Source organism: Gastrolobium bilobum, unplaced genomic scaffold (genome assembly GCF_033153095.1).
Source record: "Gastrolobium bilobum isolate Gb01-03AN ecotype WA unplaced genomic scaffold, APGP_CSIRO_Gbil_v1 utg3966, whole genome shotgun sequence".
In the NCBI taxonomy this organism is placed as follows: Eukaryota; Viridiplantae; Streptophyta; class Magnoliopsida; order Fabales; family Fabaceae; genus Gastrolobium; species Gastrolobium bilobum.
The window spans coordinates 294,931-315,532 of record NW_026898636.1 but is presented as its reverse complement, the minus strand read 5'-3'; the positions used below and the strand labels follow the sequence as shown (position 1 = coordinate 315,532).

General features: G+C 32.6%; 1 protein-coding gene across 1 annotated transcript; it reads left to right on the top strand.

Annotated features, from left to right (window-relative positions):
- The first annotated feature begins 2,215 nt into the window (after nt 1–2,215).
- LOC133317872 (putative cysteine-rich receptor-like protein kinase 12) lies at nt 2,216–8,380 on the top strand. Its single transcript, XM_061519754.1, has 7 exons — nt 2,216–3,482; nt 5,605–5,736; nt 5,843–6,018; nt 6,613–6,823; nt 7,182–7,419; nt 7,519–7,669; nt 7,792–8,380. The coding sequence occupies exons 1-7, from the start codon at nt 2,399–2,401 to the stop codon at nt 8,095–8,097; spliced, it is 2,298 nt and encodes a 765-aa protein (XP_061375738.1). The 5' UTR covers nt 2,216–2,398; the 3' UTR covers nt 8,098–8,380.
- Nucleotides 8,381–20,602: the final 12,222 nt, after the last annotated feature.

Genomic DNA, 20,602 nt, shown 5'->3' with positions numbered 1-20,602 from the left:
TTGTTAGTCGTTAACGCGCGACTCTATGAAAGAGACAAACGGGGAACTGTCTTGAATTTTCATAACCATTTAATTAAAGTATACGTAACTGCATTTTGGGTCCACCAGTTATCAGTGTGTGTATGCAATAAGATAAGAATATCTCTGATATCTGAAGCTCTGAAAAAACTTGGTGTAATGAATAAAATAATGAATATAATTTTTTTATTATTATTCTTTCAACATATTAAAAATATAAAATAATATGATATTTTTATAATGTAAATAAAAATATATCAACTAAAGCTAAATAAAAAATAAACTATATGAATTCGTTTTTCAAGAGTGATTTACAAGTAAGAAGACCGCGATCTATATCATGGAAGACCTTGGATACCTCCTTATTTTCAACAAAGGTCTACTTTGCTTTGGGAGTAGATTATTTGCAATCAAGGTTTACTTTGCTTTTAATATATATATTTCAAAATATTTTCTTTTAGGGATATGATATTATGTCTATTTTTTCCAAATTTATTCTATCTACTACTCTTCAACGCTGTTAAATCACAATATTAAGGGGAGAAATAAAATATGAAAATTAGTTTAGATTATGATCCAATAGTATTTGAGAGGAGTATATAGAGTAGATATGGAAAAAAATAGACATAATATTCTTTCTCAAAAAATGAATAGGATATTATGCCCATTTTTTTAATGCTTACTCTATATATTCTTCTCCAACATCCTTAGATCACAATTTCAATTGGAGAGAGAAAATATGAAAATTATATAGTTAAAATTATGGTTTAATAGTATTAGAGAGGAGTATGTAAAGTAATTATAAAAAACGATAGACATAATATTATATCTCTAAAATAATAAAATTACTTTATATATAATTTACATCCTAAAAAATTAAGTTGCACTATTCCTTCACTTATATTACTGTTGTGATTCATGTATCCTCTCAATTATTGAATTATGTAATCAATTTTATCAGTTGTGGAGCTAAGGAAGGGTTCATATACGGAATTAACCCCCTCAAATTCATCAAACATACACTGTTTAATGCGTGTCTTCAAAAACTGCATTATTACTATCAATGAGTCCCAGAAGGTTTTGCAGGTTGCTTTGATTACTATTTTTTCAAAAATACACTGTTTGCTGCTGCTGAATAGAATCAGTTGACGAAGTCGCGCACATATATGTTACGCATCTCTTAAAATGCCCAACAAGAATTGCGCACATATATGTTATGTATCTCTTACCTAACAATTAAGCACCTCTTGAGTGCGTGATTTTATTGAATTTGTTGGGTGAATTGTCAAAGACAAGTAAATCCTTGGTATTGAACATCGAACTTCACATCACACCAGTTCATTTAGGTACAAGTACAACCACTACTTCAAGCCGCAGTTGGTTGGTGCATTGACTTATTCCAATACATCTAGTGACATAAAATTATTGTCACAACTTAAATTATAAGTTTAACGTTAATATTTAAGAGTAGTAATGTTATATTTACAATTTATTTTTGTTTATAACCATATTTTGATCATTGATTTTCGTCAATCAACGATTATCATTTATTGAGAATTAATAATTAATTAATGAATTTGATTTGTCAAAAATAATAACCGTTGATTGCGAAAATCAATGATCAAGATATGGTTGTAAACAAAAATATGTTGTAAGTATAACATTTCTTAATATTTAATTTATATATGTCATTTTAATATCTCTTTTATTTATATTTTCCTTATTTTTGGTTAGTTGTCTAAATGTGTTGTGTAATGATATTTTTCCTTTTTGTAATTTGTACCTAATTTTTATTGGATTTGGATCCTCTCATGTGAAAAAGTGATCATTTTTATTTGATCACAACTACTTATTTCCACTCATTGATAATGATGTAAGAGAGAGAAAAATATATGATTTTTAAACGAGTGACTGTGATCAAATAACATAATCGCTTTTTATTACGAGAAAATCAAAATTCGTTTTTATTATTTTACTTCTAACTGTGTTTTTATTGCCGGATTTCAACATCCTTTCATTTCGAACAATGGTAGAATTGAACCCCAAATTTCACATTTACTATAAAAGATATATAAATGCCTACATGAAAGAAAGAAAAAACGAAACTAATGTTTTCTTTTTATAATCAACAACTAAAGTATAGATATGGACCACGTTTCATTTTTCTTTATCCCCATCTCAAAGACTAAAGAATAGTCTTCTTCTTCGTCTTCTAAAACTTCCAAAAAAGAAAGAAAGATTAGTCTTCTTAAACCATTGAAAGAGATTTGGTGTTAGTCCTTAACTACATTTTGAGTCCACCAGTTATGAGTGTGTGTATGCAATAAGATAAGAATATCTCTGAGGAAAGGTATCTGAAGCTCTGAAAAAACTTGGTGTAATGTTTTCCAGAATTGCACTTGTCCTATCCTTTCAAGTTTTCCTTTGCACTCTGAAGTTCCAACCCTCAGAAGCTCAATCATGGTTCAAAATTGGTTACTGGTACTATAGCAGTGACGGAATTCCCATATCAGAGATAAACTCTGCCCTCTATACTCACCTGATATGCACTTTTGCTGAGGTGAACACTTCCACCTTTGAGCTCTCTGTCTCCTCAACAAATGAGCAACACTTTTCTACTTTCACAAGCACTCTCAAACTCAAGAACCCATCCATCACTACACTTCTCTCCATTGGGGGTTACCAAAACCGGACTTCCATCCAATCCATGATTACCAATGTTTCTTCAAGGAAACCCTTCATTCAATCTTCAATAAGAATGGCTAGGCTTTATGGATTTCAGGGCCTGGACTTGTACTGGACTTCCATTGAGACAAGTTCTGATGCTGACAATTTGGGACAACTTTTCCAAGAATGGAGAGCTGCTGCAAAATCTGAAGCAGAAACAAACTCCACACTTCAAGAATTGATCTTGACTGCAGTTGTTCGAGCTTCACCTGATTTGTACCCACTTGAGTCAATCAAAAGTAACTTGAATTGGATACATGTTAATGCATATGATTATCACACACCCTGGAAACAAAACTTCACTGGTGCACCTTCAGCTTTATATGACCCTGCAAGTGATATCAACACTGACTATTATATCACGGCATGGATTAGGAAGGGTTTATCACCTAGCAAGTTGCTTTTGGGTTTGCCTTTCTATGGATATGGTTGGGAACTTCAAAACCCCAATAACAACTCAATAGGAGCACCAGCAACAGGTCCAGCATTTGATGATCATGATGGATCTAAAAGCTATAAGGACATAAAAAATGATATTCAGAAAAATGGGGCTGCAGTAATGTATAATGACACTTACGTAACAAACTACTGTTCATTTGGATCAACTTGGATAGGCTTTGACGACGTTGAGGTTGTCCGAAAGAAGGTATCATATGCCAGGGAAAAGAAGCTACTTGGTTACCATGTATGGCAAGTTTCCCATGATGACGACAAATGGACACTTACAACCGCAGCAGGTAAATTAACTTTGGTCACTCTTCTATGTTGTTGAAATTCCCTTTTTTTTTGGGGCCATTTTTTCTTCTTCTTTTTGGGGAATCGATCGTACTCTACTAGTTATAGAACTAAAATTATATATGGCAAGAGAGAGAGAGAACTAATTAACATTGGTTTATGACTTGTAAAATTTAGTCAAGGTGTAAATAGGTTAAGTTTTGATTTAAATAGATCAGGTCTGTGTAAAAAATATTGAGTTTAACCTGGCCTGTTAGTATGTGTAGACTCCAAATTACAATTACGGCCTGACATATATTTAAAAAATAAAAGCTTTGGCCTAAATTTGTTAGCTTGTTTAAGCCTATTAAACATTCAACAATTAAAAAAATAATATTATTTTATTATTCAAAGTTATTAAAATAATAATTTTATTTATTTTATTTAAAATTAATAATATAATATAGATCCGCCCGTAGACTTAGAGACTCGATATGTACAAAAAAAACCTATGACCTATAAATAGGTTTATTTAAAAGTCTAGACTTGTTCTATTTTACTATTTGTAATAGGCTAAGTCTGATCTAATATAAGTTAGATTATAAGTCCCTGTAGACCGACCTAACCCAACCCATTTACAGCTCTAGTTCTAATTACCTGATACATAGCTTTAGATAATGTGCTTTTATTTTTTTGTTTCATGGACTGCCTTGTTGGTTTCAAGAAAATGGAACTAAAACTGGTTTCATGCCCCTTCAAGAATACTGGTCAGAGATCCGACAAATATCAAATCCAATTCAAATATTGCTTCTCCTTCTGCATGCCAAGAATCTCGAACATGTGTTCTAATTAATTAATCAATACTAGTCAACATCTGAATTCTCTATTGCAATGTTCTTAAATTAGTTTTGTGCTGTATCATCAAACAATTGATGACAATCTTCGAAGAGAAATCATATCTAGTCTAGCTGATGAGAATTTTGATCTCGTTTCCCTGAGTTTAGATATTGCAAAAACTAGTGTCTGGAAAATAAAATTGACTACCCCTCTTGGTAATTAATGCTTTTGCAAAATTTAATTTGATTATTGAAGGGCTTTAGATTGTTTGCAAACAATTACCATGAACTATAAAATCTTATGATTTGTTTTTTCAGCTAGATCAATTATATAATTTAATTTTTGCTACGCTACTAACAGAAAAGTGACATAATCGATCATCACCCTCTGTCTATCTCCTATCCTAAACCTTTATATTAATTAGCTTATTTTTATTCTATTTTCCTTATTTAATTATTAGTTATTCATACATCAAAAAATAAATAATATTGTTTTCATGGTAAGGTTTATTGGTATAGTTATTAGTTAATATAGTTCAAAGAATAAAATTAGAAAATTATATTATTTTGTTTGCAGATGGGGGATTGGAAGAACTTTTCTCATTTAATTTATACCAAGAATGAGGTAAAATGTTAATAGTAGTCAGCCAAAAATATTGCTAAAAAACTTACCATGCACGCATAAACTTAACCACATGAGCATAGTAAATGACCATAATCACTTTGTCACTGTTTTGTCATATGTTTAAGGAGCTAATCTTTAATGCAGATTGTAGAATGATCGTGTAGAGTTAAATTTTAGCCATGGGAGAATATATGTTCTCTAGTAGACAGCATTTGCACTATCAGTGGCGTACTTATACTATTGCAAGTGACTGCAACTGCGGTCACAAATTTTTGAAGAAAAAAATTATGTTACAGTTGGGTTTTTTATTGTAAACAAAAGTCTAGGACCGTTTTAGCATTTGTTATTAATATAATTTAAAAAAGTATTAATTTTAGTAAAAAAAGTTAAAAAAATATATTATGAATGTGGGGTTATAAGATAAATACCTTGTCCTTCTTTGTCAAGTAAAAGAGGAACACTGCATGGTAAATAGTGATGAGAAAGAGTGCACATTCCTTTTTGTTTTTTTAATGCATTTAAAATTTTCTTTAAAAATTAAATTTCGAGGCCATTGCCCCCAAACTCCCAACACTTTGTGTGCGGACATAAATAAAATATTTTAAGCCCTGTGCAATATGACATATATATATATATATAATTTGAACAGCTCCATCTAACTCATATTTACCGTTGCATTCTCAGCTGAAGAGGTTGGCGAAGACAAAAAGGACGGGTGGAAATTATTAGCGATCATTTTGAGTATAACTGCTATAGTTATTCTCATTTTAGGTGTCATTATCTTCTATCTAAGGAAGAGAATATTCAAACCAACCGGTACAGTTATTTTCGATTTTCGAGTTGATATGACTAAAGAGTGAAAATGTCCATCCATGAAGAAATTGACTTGCATCTATTTAACATCCTTAAATTCTATATATAGGGACGGTTAATGCTGCTAAACAATCTCCGCTTACATTGAATAAAGAAGCTGCAGGACCTTTTCATGGGGATGCTCCTGATTTACATGTCTATAGATTTTCTGACATTGAAGCGGCTACAGATAAATTTTCATATGAAAATAAGCTCGGACATGGTGGTTATGGTCCTGTTTACAAGGTAAAATCTTAATAAGAGAACCATTCAAGTGCCTTTACTTCAACAACTAGTGATTTTGGCATATTTTCAACCGTAGTCTTTTCTATTGGTTGAAGTGGTCAAGTATTTAGTCCTTTTTGTTCTCATTATTTATAACTAAATAAAATTATTACAAACTAGTTTGTGTATTCTTCGCTCTTCTGGAAATTGCCTAAGCCTAAATATTTCTGATAACAATTATTCAAATATAGGATACATTATATTTATTATTATTTTTTTCTTGCCACCTCTTAGTCTTTTAGAACCAATCTTGTTATCGTTGGATCAAAATTAAATCAATAGCTCTCACTTGATGTCATTTTGTAACCGTTAATTTGGTTTTGATTCAACAAGAAGAAGATTGGTTGTAAGAGGTGATAAGGAAAAAAATTATAAATATAACATTTTCCATCGAATTTAGTGCTATCTCACTATATTGTTGACACCCCTTCATCCCAAAATTATTTCTAATGTCTATATCAATTTTATAAAATCATATTCCTGTGGAATGTTGTCACTCTTGCAATGACAAATTAGCATAGTCAAGATTCTAACCATAAGTGTTCGTTCCTCCAGGGCATCCTACCTGATGGTCAAGAAATAGCCGTAAAAAAATTATCAAAAGCTTCTACACAAGGTTTTGAGGAATTCAAAAATGAGGTAACAGTTACTGCAAGGTTACAACATGTGAATCTTGTACGGTTGTTGGGTTTCTGCATTGAAAGAGAAGAGCAGATGCTGGTGTACGAATACATGGAAAATAAAAGCCTGGACTTCTACCTCTTTGGTTTGATACCTTTGCAACCTTAAACCCTATATATACTTGAATATAAATATGCATCACACTTTTTAAGTTAAGGTCTTAAATGATGGAATTCATTTGATAATGTTTGTTAAAAGGAGGGATAAAGAAAATTAACACAAGTGCTCACGCCTGCATTCTATTAGATATAACCATTTTGTATCATTTTTATCAAAATTACATGATTTACTATATGTTTTGCATGTTGCAAAAATAATGGAAGGGGCAAAATTTGATGAGAAAAATCACCAATTTGAGAAGAACATAAAATCAAATTTGAATCTCTTGATATATATATTTTTTAATAATCACATTACTTTTGTCATACATCAATTCTACACAGACCCTATTAGACGGCATATGTTAGATTGGAATAAGCGTGTTGGCATCATTGAAGGAGTTACGCAGGGTCTTCTTTATCTTCAAGAATATTCAAGATTCACCATAATTCATCGAGACATAAAAGCTAGCAATATTCTATTAGACTCTGAGATGAAGCCAAAAATTTCAGACTTTGGGATGGCAAGAATATTCACTAAAGATGAACAAGAAGCAAACACTAGCAACATTGTGGGAACATAGTGAGTATTTTGATGATCATAAGACTCCACAATTTGAGCTTTCAATAATTATATTTTTAACTACTTACTTTGGTGTTCCCATAATTTGTTATGATGCAGTGGTTATGTTCCTCCTGAATACATTAAGGAAGGTGTGTATTCCACTAAATCTGATGTATACAGTTTTGGAATCCTCCTTCTACAAATTATAAGTGGCAAGAAGATAGCTGGCTTTTATGGAGAGAACGAAGATTTAAAGCTCTTGGAATATGTAAGTAATTTCTACAACCTTAGGTGGAAAAAATTGGATATATTTTTATGTTCCTTTATTTTGTTCATATTTTTGAACATCTTTATATCAATTCATTGATGTTTGATGTTTAATGGGTGCAGGCTTATGAGTTATGGAAAGAAGGAAAGGGTATGGAGTTCGTGGATCTTGCACTTGATGATACATCTTCACCGTGCAAACTAATGAGATGCATGCAAATTGCTTTATTATGCGTCCAAGAACATGCAAATGATAGGCCTTCCATGCTTGAAGTTTATTCAATGTTGAGAAATCATAATAACTCTCTAGCCATCTCCAAAAAGCTTGCATTTTCAAAAGTGAGAGATGAGGAAGAAGTAAATGAGTTTCAACCCCTACAAAGTATTTCAGTCAATGAAGCAACCATCACTCAAATGGTGGGCAGATAGTACTATTAGACTCAGATGCTAAGTTTGCTTCTATGCAACAAAGAAACGTAAAAGCATGTGATATTACAGTAATAAGGCCTTGTGGTGACTACATTTGAAATCCCAAAAAAAATCTCAAACAGCCGCTTTCTCCAATGTTATTCTGGTGTACACTCTATTCTGTCAATTGTTAGTTGATGATTAAAGTCTATATAGTGGATAGGACCAGTTATATATTCTCCTCTTTTAGTGGTATGTATTTAAGTTGCTGTTGTGATAAATAAATTATCAGATTAAAAAATTTATCCGAAAAGACACTTGTGCAAGCGGTCATACTTTCTCGTTAAAGTCATAATTTTATTTGAGCTCAGACTTTTTCAATAAAACCAAATTCTCACTTTTTTTTATTTATTTTGTCGGAAACAAATTCAAAACTAGAAGAGCATGTATAAGTGCACATTTTTAACATCTAACCCCAACTCTTTTTAGTAGAACCATGATTTACAAATTGCAATTAAGCATTATATTGAAATTAACTTGCCAAACAATTTTATATGAATTATAGTACAAATGAACAATGCATGCTTGAAAGAACATTACAAACTATAATGAATCAAAGCTCCAAATTTACAATGAATCACAGCTATAGCTCTACAAAATTCTAGGTTGTCCAATTAGATGTGGGCAACGATATATGCTAACTATGGTGGATAGAATCACAGGTAAGGCTCCGAAGGGCAGTGTAGGGGCAGAGGAGTCACGTGGTGGAGCAACTGGAGGAGCAGCAATACCTGACTCAATGTTGATGCTAAACTTCATACCTCTTAAGCAGTGCTCACCCACTGTGCAGATGAAGCAGCGGGGGCCACTGTGCAAAATGTTAACAATGACTTCGGCCTCGGTAAGATTTCTTCCAAATGCACTTGCCTTTGTCTTGCAGCTATCATAATCTCCCACAGTATGAGTACCAATCCAGTTAAATACTGATCAATCCAAAAAGTAAGAAAAGAAACTCATCATCAAGCACTTGATTAGGAGATAGATTATTGCAATATTAGCATTGGATCAAAAAGTGTTGATCAAGCTACAAATATAAATGTAATTTAGTGACTAACAAAGTGAACAAAGTAAACTTACTTAGTTAATAAATAAATAAAGATATAAATATATAGGAGTATTCGCGGTTTGGATTGGATCGATTTTGGAAGCAAAAATCATCCGATCTAATCCCTTCGGTTTGGATTTTTTTCAAATCCGATCCAATCCAAAAAATTTTGGTTTGGATTAGATCGGTTTTTGATTTTTTGAAAATCCTAAAATTTGTTTCATGATTATTGTGCAAATAAGATCTTTTATATATATTTGCTTTGTAGTTTTTTTTTTTTTGAAATACAAAAGCCTAAATAAACAATAATATATATATATATATATATATATATATATATATATATATATATATATATTGGACAATGAGATATGAAGCTCATAGATGAAATTTTGTTGATGAGATGTGACTGGATTTTTTCTTTAGTTGATGGATTAATGGGTCTTGGGTTTAGAAAATTTTGGGCTAAGATTGGGGAAAGATCCAAGTATGTCGAGGGGAATTAATATATTGGATTTGTTTGGATTGGATCGATTTTCATCAACCAATCCCAAAACTGATCCAATCCAATTAAAATTTGCGATTTTTTTTTCGGTTTTCAATATTTTGATTTTCGATTTATTCGGTTCGGTCACCGCGGTTTGAATCGGTTTGGATCGGTTGATGAACACCCCTATATATATATATATATATATATGATGCAAGATCCTTTGACACCGGTGTTAAATTTAAAATTTGACACCTCATGTAAGAGCCGTTAGATCAAAAAAGATCAACGACTCTGATTTATAAGCATATGACACCATCGATTTTTTTTATCTAACGGTTCTAAGATGAGGTGTCAAACTTTAAGTTTGACACTGGTGTCAAAGGATCCTGCCTCTATATATATATATATATATATATATATCTTTATTAATTAACATTTTTATTTTTTATTTTTAACAATTTGTAAATAAAATAATGAATATAAGAAAAAAAATTATTATTCTTTCAACATATTAAAAATATAAAATAATATGATATTTTTATAATATAAATAAAAATATATCAACTCAAGCTAAAAAAAAACTAAACGTCACCGATTCATTTTTCATATCTTTATTTATTAACAATTTTATTATTTATTTTTAACAATTTGTAAATAAAATAATGAATATAAGAAACAAAATTATTATTCTTTTTCAACATATTAAAAATATAAAATAATTACCAATAAAGCCCTTAGTAGATATCTGGGTTCCTTAAGCATGTTGACAGGGGTTCGATCCTTGGTCGTGCGTATGGAAAAGGCTTTGTTGGGAGAGGTTTACCCACTTAATGTGATCTCTCACCGCGAAAGGATTATTCTTCGGCTGTCGGTTGGAGAATACTTTGGGAAACCAAAAAAAAAAAATAATAATATGATATTTTTATAATAAAAATAAAAATATATCAACTAAAGCTAAAAAAAACTAAACGTCATGGATTCATTTTCCAAAAGTGATTCACAAGTAAAAAGACCGCGATCTATATCATGGAAGTCCTTGGATACCTCCTTATTTTCAACAAAGGTCTACTTTGCTTTGGGAGTAGATTATTTCCAATCAAGGTTTACTTTGCTTTTAATATATTTCAAATGTTTTCTTTTAGGGATATGATATTTTGTCTATTTTTTTCATATCTATTCTATCTTCTACTTTCCAACACTGTTAGATCACAATCTTAAAGGGAGAAATAAAATATGAAGATTAATTGAGATTATAATCTAATAGTATTTGAGAGGAGTATATAGAGTAGATATGAAAAAGAAAATGAATAGGATATTATGCCTACTTTTTTAATGCTTACCCTACATATTCCTTTTCAATATCCTTAGATCAAAATCTCAATTAGAGAGAGAAAATATGAAAGTTAGTTGAAATTATGATCTAATGATATTAGAGAAGGGTATTTAAAGTAATTATAAGTTTATAAAAAAAAGTAATTATAAAAAAAGATAGACATAATATCCTATATCTAAAAAAATAAAATAATAGTTCCAACATTACTTTATATATAATTTACACCCTAAAAAATTAAGTTGCAATATTCCTTCACTTATATTAGTGTGATTCATATATCCTCTCAACTATTGAATTATCTCATCAATTTTATCAGTTGTGGAGCTAAGGAAGGGTTCAGATATGCAATTAACCCCCTCAGATTCATCAAACATTTATCTTAAATTACATTCAGACTTAAAAAAAAAGTATAGCATAACATAAGTTTACTATTATTCTTTTTTATTATTATTCATATATGATGAAAACTTTGAGAGTTCATCAAATTTGATTTAGAATGAATCCACTGCTATATTATAGTTCTTATTCGTCTCTTTTCATAAAATTTTCAGATTCTGTCATTAAATTTTAACAACACCAAAACAGAATAGAGATAAATTCCACTAATCAAAAGGTAATAAAGCTGAAAAACAATATTATAAAGATTTAGCCCACAACTGACGTGAAAGAGGAAGAGAGCATTTGAATTCAGAGGCCTTGTATTTTTCATATGTTTTAGATTTTTTTCATGCCATCAGTTCGTGCCTACATAGAAATGACCGAAGAATAATCATTGTTTAAATAGAAATGATACCCGAAGAGGTCCTCTTTAGTCTCCTAGTTTCAACAAAATGGAAATTGAGAAGGACACATTTTCCTCCAACTTAAGAATGAAAATTTACGTGTGTCGTGGGAAACGAATAGGATGCAATATTTCACTCTAACAACTGTGTACCATCAAACCGTCAAAGTGTAGTTCCTTCTCGGATTAATATTCCTAACATGAGGAAATTCACATGTGGAGTTTGTGCTCCAAGAAAGATAAGCAGCCTCTACAGATTCAAATCTTCTTATTCATTAATTTTAAATAAGATGCTCTGGCACATGTTCTATAATAGCGGTCAAATAAGATAAAATCTTGTACGGAAGTGTACATATCTTTTGGCTACCCTAAGAGAACCAAAGATTAGATCTTATTTAATCCAGAGGATAAGATGGTTTTAGAGAGCATTCATGTGACTTTCTTAGAGGACTATATGAAAAATTATAAGCTCATGTGTAAGGTTATTCTTGATGAGACTTATCTCAAATCAAGAATTTTCAAAATCTCTATAAGCTCCATCCTCTATTCCCTTGATTGTTCAAAGAGGGGAAAATATATACCTCTGGATGAACAAACACGAGAACACTAATTGAAAATTCAACATGACAATATATAAGAGAAATTAGTAGAAATATTAGTACCACATGTAGAAGAACAATATCAAGGATTTGTCAACACATAATATGTGGATCATTAAGAAATTGAATATCCTCCACCTGAACCAAAATTTGGATCTAGCTGTAGATACACAAGGTCTATAACGTTACATTCGTAGTGGGAGAGAACTTTGTTAACCCTCGAGTTACCTTTTGTTGAGTGACATTGATCCCACAAGTTACGATAATGCATTAGAAGATATTGTTGATCAAAATGTTGCTCAAAGTTATGAACCATTGGGTGGAATACTTGTATTTCAACTATGTTCGGTCCCTAGTCAAGGAACCAAAGAGTGTAAGACCTATTAGGTGTATGTGGACCTAGAAGGCAAAGAGAGGATAGACAGGAAGGTGAAAACCTTCAAAACTAGTTTGGAGGCAAATTTTTGCCAGACGCCATGCTTGTGTCTATCCAGATTCTCTTAGTTATTGCCACAAGTCTCAATCATGAGATTTTTTTTGTGGAGATGGATATCAGATTAACCTTTCTGAATGAAAATTTAGAAGAGGATATATACATGTAACAACCAAAAAGGATTTATAGATAATAGGAAGGAACACACAATATGCAAGTGTAAAAGTCCATTTTATAGACTTAAGCAAGCATCCAAGTCATGAAAAATTAGTTTTTATCAGGTTATCAAAATTTTAGATTTAACCTTGATGAATGGTGTGTATTTGTATATAAAGGATCCTAGGGGAAGCATTAGCTTTTCTAATACTTTATGAAGATGATTTGCTCCTTATTGGAAACAACGTGGAGGTAATATCAAGTATAAAGAGTTGGCTTATTAAGGGGGTGTTTGGTTTGGGGTTAATGTTGAGAATGATAGACATATCACAAGTGGGAAACTAAGAAACGCTCGTTTGGTTTAGAGTCCTTCCTGATTTAGCCATCTAAAGTAGATGCATGGTCTTCGTTGATGCATAGCATTTTGTGCTAAAAAAGCCACCCAAGAAACTCCTCCGCGTATGTGGTATTGGCAAAAAGCAAGACAAATTCTCACTTAAGCAGACAATGAGAAAGACGAGCGTGCCCCTGATTTGACAACTCTGTTGTACCCTTGCAAGCGAGACAAAACATTTAAAGTCAGGGTTATTTTTGTCATTTCATATTATTTTCCCATCTATATCTTACCTCCAACCAAACATACATTTCCTAAAAGTTACATAATTTTCCCAGTAAAATTTTTCCCCACCAAACAACTTTTTTTTACATTTTCCTATCTATCTCACTTTATCTCACTTTCTTACCATTTCCCTATCAATTTTATTTCCCTAGTATTCAAAAAATTTCTCCTCAACCAAACGTCCCCTAAGTGTTTTGATATGAAAGTCCTAGGGAAGCCAATTATATTCTTAGTATAAAACTCTTATAAGACTAGAAGAATAAGTTGTTGACATCACCTTAGGCTACTTATATTGACAAAACTCTTGCCGAAATTCAATATGAGGAATTCTAAGAGGGGAATCATGTCTCTCAGATGAGAAGTTCATCTTCCTAAGGAATAACCTCTAAAGACTCCTAAGAAGGAAGAATGCATAAGTAGGATACCTTATGATTTGGCAACATGTAGTCTCATGTATACCGTGAGGTAAGTTATACCAGATATTTGCCACACAGTGGGAGTGGTGAGACGGTACCATTCTGTTATATATGTGTTATTAATCTTGGAGTTCAAGTTAAGGCTTTTAGTGGAGTAGCATCGAATTAGGTAATCATTCGCCGATTATCAGGAGCTTTAATTAATAACAGATGGTAGATCCCCAGGCTAGCTTGAGACAAGGGATGTGGTATTTTTCAATTAATGATGACTTGTGAGTTACATGGTCTTGTGTTTTGGATTCAAGTTTGTACTCAAAAGAGCAAGTGAGAGATTGTTAGGTTTGTGCTCTTTTTACTTTAGCCCAATTGGGCTAAGAGTATGAGAAGAGCCCAAGAAGCCTAGAGCTCAGAGAGAGCTTAGGGTTAGGGTTTTTTAGTATCCTTATAAACACTATCACTTAAGTCATCAACCTTTGAGGTCAGTTAATTGAAAGAGGTAAGCTCGGATCTAAAAAGTGCCCACACACTTCCTCTTCCCCTCGAAACATAGTATGGAATATCTGTCATTGTCCAGCCTCAACGAGTTCATTCATGCTGCAGCGCTAAGGTAAGCAGTTCGTGAAGGGGAATCATATATGAGGAAATTCTGCATGAGATCTGCGCACATAGGTAAATCAAAAAAATGATGATGATATGTTGCATCCCCAATCGCAATGGTCTAAACGCTTCCACAAATCCAATTGCGCCTACATTTTCATGGTAAGCTTTATTGATATAGTTTTGCAAGGTGTAAATTAGAAAATTCAATAATTCAGTATAATTGTTTGCAAATAGGGGTTTGGAGAAGCTTATTCTTGGAATTGAAGTATGAGTGATAAAAAAGTCCAACATCAAGATGGAATGGGTTAAGCATGATATGTATAAGTGAAATGACTCATAAACTCTAATATCTTATAGTTTTGGTTTGATATGTGATGTTGGACTCTTTTATTGTGAGTTTACCACTTAGGCCTATAATTAATAAGTGGATGATAAAATTATGGGTAAAGTGTATGTCATTTTAAAAGATGTAAAGTTGTATCATTTTAAGAGAGAGAAATAGATAGATAAAGGAGAAGAGAGAGTTGACAAAAAAATAAAGGTGTGGGTCTCATCTCTTTATGAGAGTGAAAGGATGAAAGTTGTGTCGTTTAAAAGGATAAACATTTTTCCCTAAAATTATTCTTTTGTAAAGTTATAGATTTTGATGTAAGGGTAAAATTGCAGATAATTCACTCTTATTTCTATCATGAGAAGGTAAAAAAAAAAAAAAAAACTTGGGATATGCCTTTTATCTTCCCAATTGTAGAACGATGGCATCTAATAATGTGACAACACATTATTTAACAAATTTGATATCTCATTTACTCAATAATATAATCAAAATCATTAAATTACTTGAAAATACATCACTAAATGTTTTTATGTTTTGACACATAAAAATAAAACTCAGTGAATCATGAACTTTTAATTTATTTTTAAAAAAAATTATTAAACCTGAAATATCATTTAAACCCGACAAAAAAATGCATTTAAGTCAATCAAGAAAGGTTGACACACTTAATATAACCTTCTAACCACACTAGCTAGGGTTTGAGCTTGATTTTCAAATTACTCCAATATGTAATTCTGTTATAAACTTTTATCGATTATAAAACTTCTCTAAGTCTAATTTTTATAAAATAACCCTTTCAGATCAACTTCAAATTGTGTCTTGTTATTAGGCTAGGTTGCACCTTAAACACCCTAACTTACAATTTATCATAAATATCATATTCATATGATCTTAAAAAATATAATAAAATAATTCATCTGTATTTATTTAATGACTTAATTTTGGAGATAATTGGTTGCATGATATGATATGAAAACCTACAATCGAGTGATCTAAAGTTTAATCTTTACTACCTCAATAATCAGTTGAATTTAAGAACAAAATAAAAAAATAGTAGGTTAAGTGTTGCTCGCAAAAGGAATATCCATATTCCATAGATTGACATTGTCTCAAATAAACATATCATGGAAAAATAATCATCGAGAGGTTTATATTTTTTTTTACAATCATGTATTCATGTGGAGTTTTGGATAAATGGGTAAAGTGAAATGAACAGTATCTTCTATTTTTTATTTTCGAGTTCCGTATGAGAACAATAAAGAATTCAAAGAAAGAACCACAAGACGCAACAGGTCTTTGACAATAATAATGAAATTTTCAAAAAGTATTCGTGGAATAATTTCAAACTGAAACAATTTACCAAACTAGTGCAATAAAACGCACAAAGTGCAGTGCATTAAGTTGCGCACTCAAAAAATACATGTTTGGTCATTCTGCTGGGCATTCTACGAGATGCAGAACATATATGTGCAAAATTTCTGTTGGGCATCGTAAAAGACGAACAATATATATGTGTGCGCGACTCTTTATTAATTGTCTCACACCAACAACTAGAATCTATTCAGCAACATACAGTGTATTGTTGAAAAAACAGCTAATTGTGTATTATGTTGAATTTGAGGTGACTTAGAGACTGCTTGTTTGACCTTTAAAAAAAAAATATTTTTTATGTCTTATTTATTTTAGAAGTATTTTTTATAAATGTTAAAGTTATTTATATTTAAAAAAAAAATTGATTTTTGAAAAAATATTTGACTTTTGACTTTTATTATTTTAGAAGTTAAAATTTTTAGTTTTTAAAAATTTAATTTTTGACTTTTTTATGACTTTTGCTTTTCTTTTTTAAAGCTGACATCCAAACAAACTTATAATGATAAGTATTTTTTTTTTCTTAAAAAAGATAGTTTTTGAAGGAAAAAAACTCATCCAAACGGACCTTTAATCGCGTAATTGTGCGCGACTTTAAAAAATTGTACTTGACTTGCATATATACACGTAGCTCTTTAATGCGTGTCTTCAAAAACTGCATTATTACTATTAATGAGTCCCAGAAGATTATGCAGGTCGCTTTGATTGCTATTTTTTCAAAAAATACATTGTTTGCTGCTGAATAGAATCAATTCTTGTTGTGAGACAATTAGGGTGTGACAACCTTCCCAGAATCAAATTTTGTTTAATTTTTGTTCCCTGGAATAGAAATGGATAGAAAACTCATTTGATAAAACCGATTTATTTTTTTGTTTCCAGGATAAATCGGTTTATTTTTTGTGCTGGGGAACAGAAAAAAGAATTAAAATTTTTTTGTTTTTTTGTTCCCGAGTACAAAATGAAAAACACGTGTCTCTCTTAATCACTCACCACCGCTACCATCATCACCACCACCACCATCATCCTGACACGACCAGCGCCACCATCGTCGTACCACCAGTGTCGTCGTCACCACCACCACCACCACTATGATGCCATTGCCACCATCACCACCGCCTCCATCCATCTCTACCACCATGCCACTGTCACCGCCACCACCACTGCCACCGCCACCACCACCACCATTATCATCATTGTCACCACCATCATTGCAGCCACTACCGCCATCGCCACCACTACCATCACCACCACCGTCACCAACTACCACTACCATTGTTGTCACCACCGCCACCGCCACCAACCGCCACCATCAATGTCACATCCACTATCGTCACCACCATCACCACGCCATCACCACCATCGCTACCATTACCACCACCGATGTAGCTACTGCCATGCCACCACTACCACTGCCACCACCACCACCAACCACCATCACCATCATCGTAGCCACCACCATCGCCACCATTACCGTCGCCGCCACCACCACCACCATTACCACCACCGCTGCCGCAGCCACTGGCGTCACCACCACTACCATGCCATCACCACTACCACTACCTTCACTATGCCACCAGTACCACCACCGCCACCACAACCACCACCATCGTCGCAGTCACTGCCGTCACCACTACCACTATCGCCACCACTAGGGGTGAAATTAAGTGGACTGGGGTGGGCCAAGCTTTGCCTCGAAAAGCCCAAGCCTACGCCAAAAAATTTCAATTTTGCCTGGCCCAAGCCTACTACGAGTCTAACTGCTAACCTGGCTTGGCTCGTTTATAAAAAATAAATGGCCTGGCCTAGCCCGTTGGCCTGTTAATTTTTGACTTCGAAGTAGAACCATGAATCAACTTTACAAAATACTCAAATTCTGTTGCTAAACCAAAAATCATAATTTCGACATCGAAACAGAATCATGAATCACAACTAAACTCATACAATCTGCATTTAAGTCACTTTTAAAAGCAAAAAGCTCAAACTAAATAACATATATTCCATCATATCCAACAAACAAATTCATACTATGTAAATTAAAATAACTACATGAATCCAACAAACACATCACGATGCTTGTAGTAAGTATAATCTCTCCCAAAAACCTTTTAATATATTCATATACATAATCTAACATGTTGAAATGTTAGTTCCTCCTACATAAGAAATAAATTCAGATTTCTATTAAAATATAATCGAATATAATTAAGTTATAAATAATTGCAATTGATTAAATTTATATCTTTTATTTTTCTTTCAAGGCATACTTATTTTATTTAAAATAAATAGTACAATATAGGCCGGCTTGTAGGCTTATAGTCCAGGCCTTGTGAAAGTGGGCCTACGACCTTTTTATTAAACAAGTTTTTTCAAGGGCCAAGCCCGGCCTATTTTACGAAATATACTAAGTCAGATCTGGTCTGACATAGGCCGAGCCGTAAGCCCTTGTAAGCTGGCCCGGTCCAGTTTCACCCCTAGCCACCACTACGGTCACCACGACTATGCAACCACCATCAATATCATTATTACTACCACCGCCGCAGCCACTGTCGTCACCACCATATAAAAAGAAAAGTGATGATCTGAATTTTTTTATATTTAATAGAATTTTTTATTTATTTATTATTTGTTGTGTTATCAAACGCAATTCTAATTCTTTGAATAAAAATAAAATATGTTATTAAACACTTTTTCTTCTTAAAAACTGTTCTAAGGCACATAAATAAATAAAAATTATTTTTTTTTTAAAATAGTGTCAGAAAATAAAATAATTATCGTGCAGACCCTGAAGTCCCGTATATATATGTTGTGGATCTTTTAATACCCAACAAGAAGTGTGCACATATATGTTGCGAATCTCTTGGCTTTTTTACCCTTATAACCCTTTACTAATAATTAATTACCAAATTGACCTTCATTATAAACTATTTCAAAAATTTAACCCCCTCAAAAAACATAACACCAATCTGCCCATGTTTGACCGTTGACCACAAAGCCTACCCGGGTACACCCCTACCTACCCAGGTATATTTTGAAATTTTTTGTTTACCCGGGTAGAAAGGTATGTACCCGGGTATTGTTCTTGATTGCTTGAATTATTTACCCGGGTACGGATGAGTGAACCCGGGTAAATCTTGTAACAGAGACTTTGAGACTTTGTAACAGAGATATTGGTTTCACCTTATGGTTGCCATAGATCCTTGGAGCAAAAAAGTTGGTGGCCTAATACTTTTAATCGTTCTCTCTATCAGTTGCTCCCTGGATTTGTCAAGGATATCGTGGATTGTTTCTTTTGTGTTGGTAGTGGCAGTAAAAGGTCACGATTTTGTTATATGCCTAATTTAATGAATTCTATGTGTTACTCTATATGTTATTATTTCCCTTTTTGTTATTTATATCCTTTTTTGAGTAAGTTATCATCGACTCTGTTGATGGTTAAAAAAGTATGTTATATATATTAAGGTGTGAGATTATGTATTGTCTAGTGTCTATACACTTTACATATTCTCAAAGAATTGTATGTTGCACAACCCCGTTGTTGAAAATTAAGTTGTTCTCACTTCTCATCGTTCACCAAGCCTTCTGCCACTGTGTTGATACCAAGATTCTTACCTTCCACTATCCCAAGTGCATAATTTAGTGCACCTTGGCATTCCAACTCGTGTAACACCACTGGAGATTATAAGCTAACCATTTGTTCCTAAATCTATACATAGAATTGTTTGACATACCAGAAACGGAAGGACAGTAATATATAGTAGAGACATTGGAAAAAAAAAACACACACACACAAAGAAACAGAAATTGTCTGTATTCATTTATTCAGAAGGAAACGATAGTTGATAATTCACGAACTCCAAAATCGGGCATACAAGATTTACCCGTGTACACTAATCCGTACCCGGGTAAATAATTCAAGCAATCAAGAACAATACCCGGGTACACACCTTTCTACCCGGGTAAACAAAAAATTTCAAAATATACCCGGGTAGGTAGGGGTGTACCCGGGTAGACTTCGTGGTCAACGGTCAAACAGGGGCAGATTGGTGTTATGTTTTTTGAGGGGGTTAAATTTTTGAAATAATTTATAATGAAAGTCAATTTGGTAATTAATTATTAGTAAAAGGTTATAAGGGTCAAAAAAAAAAAAAAAAAAAAAAAAACCCGAATCTCTTACCAAACAATGAATCACCTCTTGAGCGCGTGACTTTACTGAATTTGTTGGGTGAATTGTCAAAGACAAGTAAATCCTCAGCATTGAACATCGAATTTCACATCACACCAGATCATCCAAG

Excerpts from the sequence above, each read along its gene's own strand:
- LOC133317872 (XM_061519754.1), top strand. The coding sequence starts at position 2,399 with ATGTTTTCCAGAATTGCACTTGTCCTATCCTTTCAAGTTTTCCTTTGC. Across the intron at positions 6,019-6,612 it reads GTTATGGTCCTGTTTACAAG|GGCATCCTACCTGATGGTCA; the intron begins GTAAAATCTTAA and ends TCGTTCCTCCAG. Across the intron at positions 7,420-7,518 it reads AGCAACATTGTGGGAACATA|TGGTTATGTTCCTCCTGAAT; the intron begins GTGAGTATTTTG and ends GTTATGATGCAG.